At 45.6% G+C, this 13,243-nt stretch overlaps 1 protein-coding gene and 1 pseudogene across 2 annotated transcripts; both read left to right on the forward strand.

The window, feature by feature from the left end:
- Positions 1-504: 504 nt before the first annotated feature.
- Positions 505-1,938, forward strand: LOC116272808 (annotated as a pseudogene).
- Positions 834-11,419, forward strand: ADPRH (ADP-ribosylarginine hydrolase). 2 transcript variants are annotated; one of them, XM_003893970.5, is made up of 4 exons: positions 834-1,195; positions 3,481-3,814; positions 7,785-8,145; positions 8,970-11,415. In XM_003893970.5, the coding sequence occupies exons 2-4, from the start codon at positions 3,517-3,519 to the stop codon at positions 9,382-9,384; spliced, it is 1,074 nt and encodes a 357-aa protein (XP_003894019.2). In that variant the 5' UTR covers positions 834-1,195; positions 3,481-3,516; the 3' UTR covers positions 9,385-11,415. The 2 variants fall into 2 exon arrangements, with proteins under 2 accessions (XP_003894019.2, XP_009198314.1); XM_009200050.4 differs by lacking the exon at positions 834-1,195 and adding an exon at positions 1,222-2,178 and having other exon boundaries at positions 8,970-11,419.
- Positions 11,420-13,243: the final 1,824 nt, after the last annotated feature.

Genomic DNA, 13,243 nt, shown 5'->3' on the forward strand with positions numbered 1-13,243 from the left:
TTCTTCTTTAATTTATCACTCTTTTTCTAAAAAGTATAAAAGCATCTTGCTTTGGCCACTTTCTTCAGGATTCAGTCTCTTAACATCCCCGTGTACATGTACAATTAATAAAATTTGTATGCTTTTCTCTTGTTAATCTGCCTAGTGTCAATTTGGCTTCTAGATGCAGCTGATTAGCCCACTAAAAGCTAAAGGGTGTAGGGGGTTCAGGGTGATCTCTGCCTCCCTTACTGGTGAACTTGATTTTTGTAAACACTCAAAAGTCACTTAGGCTAGAGTTGGAGATGGTGATGGGGATTCACTGGGAAGGCCTCAAGAGAATGTTTTAAAGTAATGGAAAATTCCATATTTTGATTATGGTGTAAGGGCATTTCATTATACATAAATTAGATATCAATTTTTTAAAAAGCTCTCAGACCAAAGCTAGTCATTACAGCAAGAAAACAGGCATAGCAAATTTAAAACTTTGGAGAAATACATAGAATACTTGCATATGGTGATCCTGATTTGCTTTAAAAGTGGCATGATTAATGTATTTAGACGAAAATAATCTTCGTTTTTCTTTGCTTTTATTTACGATCAGGATAAAATAATTCTACGCTGCTGCCAAATAAAAGACGAGTTAAAATTAACTAACTGGATCCTTAACAACCATTCTAAGAGGCAGATATTATTATCCCACTTTATGCGTGAAGGCCCAGAACTCGGGCAAGGGCGGCGCACTCAGTACGCTCTTCCAAGCATCTGGGCACACCCGGTCCACTACAGCCCTACAGAGTCGGACGTGAGCACGGGCGAAGGCGTCAGCCGGGTCTACGCGGGAGTCACTGACCACACCCGGGCGAGAGCCGGCTTTCCGGTGCCGCCACATTCCGGGGACCAGGCTCCGGGCCCTTCAGAGCATTTGGGGCGGGCGACGGAGGTCCTGTCCACTCTCGCTTGGGTGCAGAAGGGCGCGGCAGTGCCGGGAAGCCGCCTTGGAAGTTCCAAGATTAGCTCAAACTCCGCGCAGCCGAGCGCAGGTGCTGGGGCACTCGCCGCCTCCACGCAGACCTGGGGACAGTCCCGGAAGCCGGGGACCTGACTCCGCCCCAGCCCGCGCCGTCGCCCACCGGCAGCAGCCAGGCCTCTTCCCTGGCCCCGGGAGCCCGCGCCGCGCCCTTCGCTCGCGCGTTCCAGTCCAGGCTACAAGCAGGTACCGCGCCCCCGGCCCTCGGCCCCGCGCTCCCCTCCCCGGCCCCTGGCTGGCGGGGCCGTGAGGATTCCCAGTCTTGCAAAGCGCGAGAGCTTGTCAACCGCCCCCCGGAAGCAGCTGATCAGATCTTAGTTCTGAATGTATAGTTCGGGTACGAGAATGTGACCCATGAAAGTTCAGAGGAGTTAAGGAATTACAGCGTTTTGAAAGCGAACGTTAAAGGCAATTTACAAACGAAAAAAGATGCCGGTCTTCTTCCCCCATCCCAGCTTGCAACTCACCGAAACACACATTAGGGTGGAGCCAGAAGGAATTACGGAAAGTACAATGAGGACATTGAGATGGAGGGTATGGGGGGTTAACAGTTAGTCTTCAGAAGCCAAGAAGCGGAGCTAGTGTCTGAAAATCACAGCGCAGGACGGAACTTCAGGGAGCCTATACCTCCCCACTACCCCTCCAATTTACAGATGGGGAAACCGCGGTCCCGAGTGTCTGTTCTCCCACAACTCTGTCTCGGCAGAGTCAGGTCTAATAGCCCAGAACCTCAGTGCCTAGGCTTCACTGTAAATAATAAGCGACGTAAATAACATTTACAAATATCCTTTGTGAGCAGAAACAGCATTACCAGTAACTGGGTACTAGAACGCATCCGTCTTCGTCGTTTACTCCTCCAGGGGCTCCCTAGCCTGCATTCCATGGACAACAGCAGTGCAGCTGCAGAAGCACTTCTGGAAGCCCCGTGACTTGAACTAGACCTTGAGTAAATAGGGTTTAGATAAATGGAGGGGAGGGAAAAGTTTCACCTGAGGGGAGAACGAGCTAGTCTGCCGGACCCTTATAAAAGTATTGGCCTGGATGGGATGGAGGGCTTTGACCTGAAAGCCACAGGGAGTAGGGAACCCTGGGGAATTGGCTGAAAGAGGGGGGCTCTTAGGAAATGCACCAAAAGGGAAGCCAGCGCTTTACCAGGGATTTCATTCATGGTGGGTATGTTATTAATCGAGATTCTAATTCTCTAGAAGCTGATCATTTCTAAGAGAAACAATATTTAAACATTGCTGTCGAAGGAAAGGTTGTGGGGATAAAATGTTCTAGTTCTAAAACAGAACACCCATTTTCCCTGGTTGTATATGAATAATACAAATACGTCAAAAATCAAGCTTACTATGTGCCAAGCACTCTAATAACTTATTTATTTATTTGTTTATTTATTTATTTATTTTTTAATTTATTTGAGACAGAGTCTCGCTCTGTTGCCCAGGCTAGAGTGCAGTGGTGCGGTCTCGGCTCACTGCAGCCTCTGCCTCCTGGGTTCAAGCGATTCTCCTGCCTCAGCCTCCCTAGTAGCTGGGGTTACAGGCACGCACCACCATACTCAGCTAATTTTTGTATTTTTAGTAGAGATAGGGTTTCACCCTGTTGGCCAGGCTGGTCTCAATCTCCTGACCTCAGGTGATCCACCCACCTCGGCCTCCCAAAGTGCTGGGATTACAGGCGTGAGCCACCGTGTCCAGCCAACTTTATGAAATTTAATTTGTTTATTCCTAACAACAAATCCAGGAGGTTGTTACTTTTTAAAATCAGTGCCATTTTACAAATGTGGAGGCTGAGGTACCCAGAGGTTGCCCAAGGTAAGAAAATCTGGGCTGAGGCTGAGTGGCGTGATGCCAAGCATCCTGGGTTGGCTGGAATCAGAAGATTTGGGTTCCAGTACTTCCACTCCTCTTGTTTTGTGAATTTAGCTTATCTGAGCCTTCATTTTCTTATCTGTGAAATGCATACTGTAATCCCTCCCTACTAGTGAGACAATGAATGTGCAGGTGCTTTGTGAACTACACATTGTGACACCAATAGGAAGTGTAAAGCCTTGCACTTCTAAGGCCAAATCCCAGCTAAGAAGAGAAAATGATGAGCTGGGTTTGACTTGCAGAATTTAATGGGCTTACTACTCACCAAGAGGCAAGAGATACAGTTGTAGTTATAATGATAGACTTTGGAGTCAGATGAACCTATGTTAGGATCCCAGCCGTGCCACTTATTAGCTCTGTGACCTGAGACAAGTCACTGAACATTTCTGAAACTGCGTTATCTCCATGATCCTCCACTTGCTCATACATAAATTGGGCTTTACTTTCTTCATAGAGCAGTGAGGAGGATTACATGAGATGCCCCTGATACAATGCCTGCAAGTAGTGAGTGCTCAATAAAACATAGCTGGAGCCGTTGTTTTTTCTGATTCTTCTTCCTCCTCATCTTGTTTCCTTTGTCTTAATTTTCCCACGAAGACACCCTCTCCAGAGCCCAGCAAGTGTGAAGGACTGATGGAGAAGTATGTGGCTGCTATGGTGCTAAGTGCAGCTGGAGATTCCCTGGGGTACTACAATGGGAAGTGGGAGTTCCTCCAGGATGGGGAGAAGATACACCGGCAGTTGGCCCAGCTGGGCGGCTTGGATGCCCTAGATGTGGGAAGGTGGAGAGTTAGTGATGACACAGTGATGCACTTGGCCACAGCAGAAGCTCTTGTGGAAGCTGGGAAAGCCCCTAAGTTGACTCAACTGTATTACCTCCTTGCTAAGCATTACCAAGATTGCATGGAAGACATGGATGGACGGGCACCAGGTGAGCACAGCCAGTGGGAGGTACAAGGAAGGCAAAGAATAAAACAGCCTCGAGGAAATCATTAACAATGTTGATGGAGATTTAAATAACAAAGAAACAATAGTGTTTCTAAATGTGATAAAAATAGAAACAACAGCATGGTGGTGGCTCATACCTGTAATTCCAGCTCTTTGGGAAGCCAAGGTGAGAGAATCACTTGAGCCCAGGAATTCAAGACCAGCCTGAGCAATATCCTGAGACCCTGTTTCTAGAATGGGGTAGCCAATCCCTGTTCTAGAGACAGGTACTAGTCCATGGCCTGTTAGGAACTGGGGCACACAGCAGGAAGTGAGCGATGGGCGAAGGAGCATCATCACCTGAGCTCTGCCTCCATCAGATCAGTGGCGCATTAGATTCTCATAGGAGCCTGAACCCTGTTGTGAACTGCACATGGGAGGGATCTAGATTGTGGGCTTCTTATGAGAATCTAATGTCTGATGATCTGTGGGGGAACAGTTTCGTCCCAAAAGCTCCCCCAACCAACCCCGTCCATGGAAAAATTATCTTCTGTAAAACCGGTCACTGGTGCCAAAAAGGTTGGGGACTACCACTCCAGAAAAAAATTTTAAAACATTAGCCAGGTGTTGTGGCACATACCTGTAGTCCCAGCTACTTGGGAGGCTGAGGTAAGAGGATTGCTTGAGCCCAGGAGGTCGAGGCTGCAGTGAGCTGGGATCATGCCACTGTGTTCCAGCCTAAGTGACAGAGCAAGACCCTGACTCTAAAAAATAAAGAAATAAATAGAAAGAACCTAAATATCTCATAATTAATTAAGCTGACACATTTGGAACCATTTAAAATTATTCAGGGTGACTGTAGTCAATAACAAGGTATTGTATATTTCAAAATAACCAAGAGAGTAAATTTCAAATGTCTCGCCACAAAAAATAAGTGAGGCAATAGATATGCTAATTAGCTTGATTTGATCATCCCACGTTGTTTACATATATCAAATCATCACATTATACCAAATAAATATATGTAATTATGATTTGTCAATTAACATTAATAAAAATTTAAAATTTGCAAATAATATTTACTAATACTGAAAGGTATTATTATACACCAATAGGTTGTAAAATAATATGTATGTTATGAACCTACCGTCCTTTAAAAAATAGATCTTGTGGGGCCATGTGCTGTGGCTTACACCTGTAATCCCAACACTTTGAAAGGCCGAGGGGAGAGGATTGCTTGAGTCCAGGAGTTTGAGACCAGCCTGGTCAACATAGCAAAAGCCCATCTTAAAAAAAAATTTTTTTGAATGGCCAGTTGTAGTAGCAGGCACCCATAGTCCCAGCTCCTTGGGAGGCTGAGATGGGAGGCTTGCTTGAACCCAGGAGGTCCAGGCTGCAGTAAGCCATGATTGTACTACTACACTCCACCCTGGGTGACAGAGTGAGTAAGACCCTGTCTCTAAAAAAAATTTTTTTCTTTTTTGAGATGGAGTCTCACTTTGTTGCCCAGGCTGGAGTGCAGTGGCACAATCTCGGCTCACTGCAACCTCTGCCTCCCAGGTTCAAGCGATTCTCCTGCCCCAGCCTCCCGTGTAGCTGGGATTACAGGCATGCACCACCATGCCTGGCTAATTTTTGTATTTTTAGTAGAGGTGGGGTTTCACCACGTTGGCCAGGCTGGTCTCCAACTCCTGACCTCAGTTGATCCATCTGCCTCAGCCTCCCGAAGTGGTGGGATTACAGGCATGAGTCACCATGCCCGGCCAAAAAAAATTTTTTTTTTAAATAGATATGTATTTCTGTGTTGAGAAAGGTCTTGAAGAACATGTACAAAGATTACTAATTATATTTGGGTAATGGGAGTATTTATAGTTTTTTATTTTTACTTATTTGTATTTCTAAGTTTTCTGTGATGAATAAGTGAAAAGAAAAATGTGTATTTTTTATTTTTAAAGAAAAATGCGGCTGGGCACGGTGGCTCACGCCTGTAATCCCAGCACTTTGGGAGGCCAAGGCGAGCGGATCACCTGAGGTCAGGAGAGACTAGCCTGACCAACGTGGTGAAACTCCGTCTCTACTAAAAATAAAAAAATTAGCTGGGCGTGATGGTGCATGCCTGTAATCCCAGCTACCCAGGAGGCTGAGGCAGGAGAATCGCTTGAACCCTGGAGGCAGAGGTTGCAGTGAGCCAAGATGGCGCCATTGGACTCCAGCCTGGGCTACAGAGTGAGACCTCATCTCAAGAAAAAGAAAAAAAAAATGCAAATGGTTTTCTAGAGACTTCTGGCCACAGGTTTGCTCACAAGTGGTTCTTGCCCACTTCGGCAACTTGTCACAGCCACTTGGGCCACCAGGTGATTTTCTCTGGCCCATCTGACCTACCTCTCCTATTTGAGGCTACTAGGGCTGCCATAACAAAATGGCATAGATTGAGTGGCTGAAGCAATGGAAATTTATCTCTCACAGCTCTGGAAGCTGGAAATCCAAGTCAGGGTATTGACAGGCTTGCTTTCTTCTGAGGCCTCTCTCCTTGGCTTGCAGACGGCTGCCTCCTCGCTGTGTCTTCACATGGTCTTTCCTCTGTGTGCATGCATCCCTAGTGTTTGTGTGTGTCCGCATTCCTCTTCATATAAGGACACCAGGTAGATTAGATTAGGGCCTACCCTAAAGGCCACATTTTAGCTTAATCACCTCTTTAAAGGCGGCCCTATCTCCAAATCGAGGTACTTAGAGCTATAGTGTTTGAATTGGGGGGACTCAATTCAGCACATAACACCTCCTGATGAAAGCTTCCCACCACCATACCAAGGGGTCCTTGTCACCCCAAAGATTGGCTTGAGATGCCAATCTCTGTTTATTCTTTCTTGGCATCCGATAGCTCATCAGTTTAGCAAGTGGAAACTTTTTTTTGTCCACCTGTGCCATCCATGAACATTGTTGTGAATACACTGACTAGTAAAGGAACAGCAGTGCCACACTCCGTCGTATGTTGCTGCCATCGCTTGGCTCGCATGCGTATTCACAGGTCTCCAGTAGGACAGGTCAGGGCGACAAGCCTGCTTACGTCACTGCCATGAGGGGACAGCCGAGGCCCAGAGGTTCAGTGACTCACCAAAGACACATTGTTTCCCTGAATCCACTGCTCCTCATCTGAGCCCAGGGCTTCACTCTAGAATTTTTGGCCTCTTTCTCTCTTTTTGATATTCAGGAACTCCAGTTGTGAGGTTTTTGTTTTTTGTTTTTTGGGTTTTTCTTTTGAGATGGAGTCTCACTCTGTTGCCCAGGCCGAGGTGCAGTGGCGCGATCTAGACTCACTGCAACCTCTGCCTCCCAGGTTCAAGCGATTTTCCTGCCTCAGCCTCCCAAATAGCTGGGACTACAGGCACGTGCCACCACGCCCGGCTAATTTTTTGTATTTGTAGTAGAGACGGAGTTTCACCGTGTTAGCCAGAATGGTCTCAATCTGCTGACCTTGTGATCTGCCTGCCTTGATCTCCCAAAGTGCTGAGATTACAGGCGTGAGCCACTGCTCCCGGCCTAATTGTAACGTTCTTATTGGACTCCATAAGGGATTGGGCTTTGGAGTCCGATGGATTTTACCCAGCCATTAACTAGCTGATTATGTGATTTCGAAGAAGTTTCTTAAGCTCTGAGTTTAAAAGACTTATTTACTTAAAAAAGAGAATAATATACTTATTTCTTAAATTTGTTATGATGTCTCAGTAATGACTGGTAAAGATTCCAAGGGTCCCTATATGAGTCTGTTGCTTTTATTAGCGTTTTCTTGCCAAGGGTTATACATAAAGAAAGGCACATTGTTGGGTGGGGTTTGGAGTTTTGGGGCATTCATCATCATATTTTTTGGCTCTCCCTCTCCATCAAAAATACTTGGAGACAGAGTTTAGTTATTTATTCCTGCTGGGGCCTTTGCTTTGGTTATGCTAACCCCCATCCCTTATCCGACTCTTCCCCAGGTAATGCCTCGATGCACAACGCCATGCAGCTGAAACCTGGCAAGCCCAATGGCTGGAGAATTCCCTTCAACAGCCATGAGGGCGGCTGTGGGGCCGCCATGCGGGCCATGTGCATCGGTCTCAGGTTCCCACACCATAGCCAGCTGGACACACTGATCCAAGTGAGCATCGAGAGCGGTCGGATGACCCACCACCACCCAACAGGCTACCTGGGGGCCCTTGCGTCCGCTCTTTTTACAGCCTATGCTGTGAATGCCAGACCACCCTTGCAGTGGGGAAAAGGACTGATGGAGCTGCTACCAGAAGCTAAAAAGTACATTGTCCAATCAGGCTACTTCGTAGAGGAAAATCTTCAACACTGGTGAGTCTGTAGGTGCATGCCCTGCTCAAACATGGTTGAATCTGTGTGTGCACATCCACCTGCACATATATATCTTGTATTCAGAGATCACAGCAACCCTCATGGTTTTCACCACCCAGCCCCCTTTCTACCAATCTGCTAAGGATTTCAAGGTCCTTTCCAGTAATGATTGTACAAAGTAGCCAAGTGGGTACCTCAATGAATAGGGCAGCTGTGGTGTTTCCTTCTTACACAGGGATCCTGTCGTTTTTATGGCTATCCTATGCTGCCATGAATTTTCATGCCTATTTCCTACTTTCCTGGAATTTGCTTTTTCAGTGTTGTCTTGATACATACACAAATAATATTTTGAAATCCTTGGTTAAAATGCCAGAGACAGGTTTTTCCACTAGCTCACTAATAAGTGGTAAGGCCACATCTTCCCCTTCTTGTGAATTCACTTCACACTCTCTTTCTTAGAATAAAAAGAGGCTTTCTGCTGAAGTCACCCACAGTTGTGATGTCCTGAAGTTCCCCCTTGAAAGGTCATTGCTCTCGACCCTCCCAGGAAAAACAAACCTTTATTTCCTACCCTTTAACATGATATGTATCTCTTTATTTAGCAACAGGATCAGTGCCTTATTTATGTAGATCCTTATGAGAAATGTATTGAATGAATGGTACTTATATAGAAATAATTTTAATGTTTAAATAGTTTAAGATATTACTGCAAGAAGTCGAAGTTATGTTGGATTTTCCTCTGTTCACACATCCATCTGGTGCTTTTTGTTATGACTTTTCACCTTATTTTTTTCAACTGACTCTAGATTTTTTCCTTTCTACAGGTCCTACTTCCAAACCAAATGGGAAAATTACCTAAAACTTAGAGGGATTTTGGATGGAGAATCAGCCCCTACCTTCCCCGAGCCCTTCGGTGTGAAGGAGAGGGATCAGTTCTACACCTCCCTGAGCTACTCTGGCTGGGGTGGCAGCAGTGGGCACGATGCCCCCATGATTGCCTACGATGCTGTCCTTGCCGCGGGAGACTCCTGGAAGGAGCTTGCCCACCGAGCCTTTTTCCATGGTGGAGACAGTGATTCTACAGCTGCCATTGCTGGCTGCTGGTGGGGAGTTATGTATGGTTTTAAAGGAGTGAGTCCCTCCAACTATGAGAAACTAGAATACAGAAACCGGCTGGAAGAGACAGCTAGGGCTTTATATTCTCTCGGGGCAAAAGAAGACACTGTAATTTCCCTTTAGGAGATGTGATGTTCATTTCTGATGGATTCTTCTTTTGTGTATTTCCTTTTGTGCTATTTCTTTTCACTTTTTCCAAAGTCAAGAGTCTTAACCTTGTACTCAGGGAATTTTGAGATAACAAGTCCCTTGGGCACCTTGAGCTCAGTGTTTTCAGGCTCATCCTTTTCTTCCAGAATCTATCCCTGTTCTTTTCACTCAGTTGATGGAGTCAGTGTCTCCCAACCAAAAAATCTCATAACCTCATATTTGAGTCTTCATTTTCATCATGTACTTGTTCTAAAAGTTTTTTCTGTTTGTCTCAAGTTGGGTTCCCACAAAGTGGACTTTGAGACAAAGATCAGAATGCAAGCAGTTTATCTGGGAGATGATTCCAGGAAATACCGATATGAGAATGGGGAAATGAAACCAGGAAGGGAAGGGAGCTAGTACCGGGTATGTCAATGAGCAGGTTTCCACTGTGAGCAGTTGGCACTCTGCCATCTGAGTCTTCTGCCTAAAGCAGTCCTCAGAACTATCCCATTTGAAGAGCAAGCAAACCTGGGGTATCTATCCACTGACTTCCATCTGACACTGCTTGAGGACCACTGCCAGGGGTGCTAATCCCTGGTACTTCTTGGCTTGCCCTTTGAACAAACCAAACCTGAGTGTCTTCAGGTAAAGACTCAGAGATACTTGCAGGGGCAAGCTGTAAGGGGCATGGGAACAGTGAGGGTATATGTGGGGTCCTAACAATATCTGCTAGGCCGGTCTACCTCCTAAATATACTCTAAATCTATCACCTCTATTACCTTCTTGCCCTGAGGATTTTTCAGCTGGATTTCTGCAAGCCAAGCTACTCAAGTCTGGGACATGCTGCTCTGAGCTGCTCTCAGTACTCTCCTCATCATGGCAGTTAACACGTTACCAATTTTGTTATTATCTATTTGCTTGTTTGTATTATTTCTAGACAGAACCTAGCACAGTGCTTGGGCAGCCAATAGGCATTAATCAGTATCTATTGAGTGTTATGAACTAGCCTCCTAGCTTGTGCTTCCCTCATTACCCTCCAGAGTTATGTTTACAAATAATAAATTGACCATGCTAAACTAATCATGGTCTAATCATGTTCTTCATTTCTGGATGCTCTTCCCAATCCTTGTCTACCTGATAATAAATTCTTACTTGTCCTTCAAGACCCAACTCAGATAGATAGAGCTTCCTGGGTGAAACCTGCTCTGATTGTTCAGGCACTTGGCCACCTTCTCTTCACTCCTCCCACAACCTTCTGTCCTGGCCTTGTCACTGCATCAATCCTGTTGTGTGGTGCTGTGTGTCTTCTGAGTCAGTCCTAGGCACAGGCTGCCCAGCAGATGTCCACCTGGGAAATGAGATGCCATCATCACGTTCATTTGGTCACCCTCAGTCCAGCCAGTGGGCTTACTCTCATTTGGCCTATTCTCAGGGGTGGGAAGGAAGAGCGTCTCCTCCTTCTCCTTTTGAGAAAACCACAAAACTATGACTCATGATTTTTCCTTTGTGAAATCCCTGGTTTTCAGCTGGGAGTGGTGGGGAAATGAGGTCTGATGATAGCTGTCCTGCCCCCTTCTGGTTTGTCCCATAGGAATGTTTTTCCAGGTCCTTCCAGTCTTTTTAGAATGTGGTGGAGGAGGGTTGTGTGTGTCGCAGGGGGTAGGGGTTAGGGGATGCAGGGAGGATCTTAGCATTTGTTGTTTTCTAGTGCAGGGCTTTAGCCACAATTGTAAACAAGAGGAAAATGCTCTTTAGGGATCCTATTAGATTTGCTTTGCCGATTGTCACTCTTCCTTACAGGCACATTTCAAAAAGAGGTTAGACTTTCAGACTTCATTTTTCTCAAACCTCAAAACCTCCACCCAAACTTCACTCTCAGCTGGTGACTTTGCTTCCTTGTGTGTGTGTGTGTGTCAGAGAAAGAGAGAGAGAGAGAAGGGAGGATGAAAACGAATGGGGGAAAGAGATGAACTTTATGCATAACGTTAGGGTAAATCAATAAAGATGGTCTGACACATTGTATGAATTTGCCATTCTTATCAAGTTAATCTATGTGTATTGCACAACAGAGGAGGTCATATGTGACCTTTCAAATGATAGTTTTTGGACCTGCTGTGTGATGCCTGTTTCATTTGCTTTCTTTGTTAGCCAAGATTGCTACATGTTGTCTAGAAGCCTTGGCAATAGTTGTTTCTTGTTTGCTTGTTTGTTTGTTGTTTTAGATCTACAAAATTAGCATTGACCTCATTCACCCTTCTTCAAGATTCTCCAACAACATTCTTCATTTATTCTTCTTTCTGTACCTCTCTGGAGTGAGTAAACTTGCATCTTTTTAAAACAGCCACTGAGCTACTAGGACATTGAGGGGAAGGAATGGGGACTAACTTCACAATCCAACCGGCCTCCCGGGCCAGCTCCTCAACAATGGTTGCCTGGGGTCAGGCTGAGGACCCACAGGTTATTTAGATGGGACTGGAGGGCAGCCTACCATCATTTGTTTTACTCTTTGGGCTTGGGGGTTGGAAAGAGTAACTCCTAGGGAGTAGGGGAGGCTCTTTCCATTTGGGGAAGGATAAAGAAGAGAGGAAGAGAATATTGCTGTGTGTCAGATCATTCACAACAACCCATGAATAGATGAAGAAATTGGGCTTAGAGAGGTTGCCATCTGTTCAAAGTCACTCAGGATGAGATGGAGCTGCGGTTTAAAACCAGGTCTGTTTCTCGTACAAAGGATGGAACCAAACCAAGGTGCTTTTCTCAGTCTCATGCAGCACTCACACTTCTGACACCCAAAGGTGTGGGAGTTGTTTCTCCATGCACCAAGCAAGTGTCTAACAGACGCCAAGTGGGTGTCCTCTAATTCAATTCTGATGGTATCTTCTGGATGATAGCATCAGATTCCACAATTTAAGGCACAAGACTGCCCCTTCTCACCCATACCACTGCTTCAGATGTTGACCACAAGTCCCAGGTTCTGGCCTGTGCTTCTGACCAACCAGCTGTAAATCAGAGTTCCCACAAAACCCTACTCAGGTTTGATTAATTTGATGGAGTGGCTCACAGAACTCAGGAAAACACTTAGTTTACTGGTTTGTTAAAAGATATTACAAAGGCTACAAATGTCTAGCCAGTTGGAAGAGATGCACAGGGCAAAGCATGTGGGAAGGGGTGTGGAGCTTCGGTGACCTCTCCAGGTATACCACCCTTTAGGAAGCTCCATGGGTTCAGCTGTCCAAACCCAGTTCTTTTAGGTTTTTATAGAGGTTTATTGTGTTGGCATGATTGACTAAACCATTGGCCATTCGGAATCAACTCAGCCTTTAAGCCCCCACCCCTCCCTGCGGGTCATGAGGTGGGTGGGGACAAAAGTTGCAACCCTCTAATCACATGATTGATCCCCCTGGCAACAAGTCCCCATCCAGAGGCTATCCAGGAGCCCACCGAAAAGTCCTCTCACTAGAACAAAAGATGCTCCTCTCACTCGGGAAATATCAAGGGATTTAAGAGTTCTGTGCCAGGAACCAGGGTCAAAGACTAAATATTTGAACAAAAGATTAGCACCCCTATCTACAAGGGTTTTAGCAGCTCTGCATCAGAAACTCAGGGGTAGAGACCAAATACATATTTCTTACTATGTCATCATAGCACAGTCTTTAAAGCCCATTTTCTTTGTACACATTTTACTACACTCTAATTGTTAGCTGTTTAAGTATTAGAAAATCATTCCTTAGGTCAAAATGGTATAATATGGTGACAGTGTAAGCCTGTGCTGTCTTCACCTTCCTACAATTAAGTGGTGATGTCAAAAGGAAAGACTAGGTGTGGGTTTGAGATCCACATTTGGCAGCAG

Source organism: Papio anubis, chromosome 2 (assembly GCF_008728515.1).
Source record: "Papio anubis isolate 15944 chromosome 2, Panubis1.0, whole genome shotgun sequence".
In the NCBI taxonomy this organism is placed as follows: domain Eukaryota; kingdom Metazoa; phylum Chordata; class Mammalia; order Primates; family Cercopithecidae; genus Papio; species Papio anubis.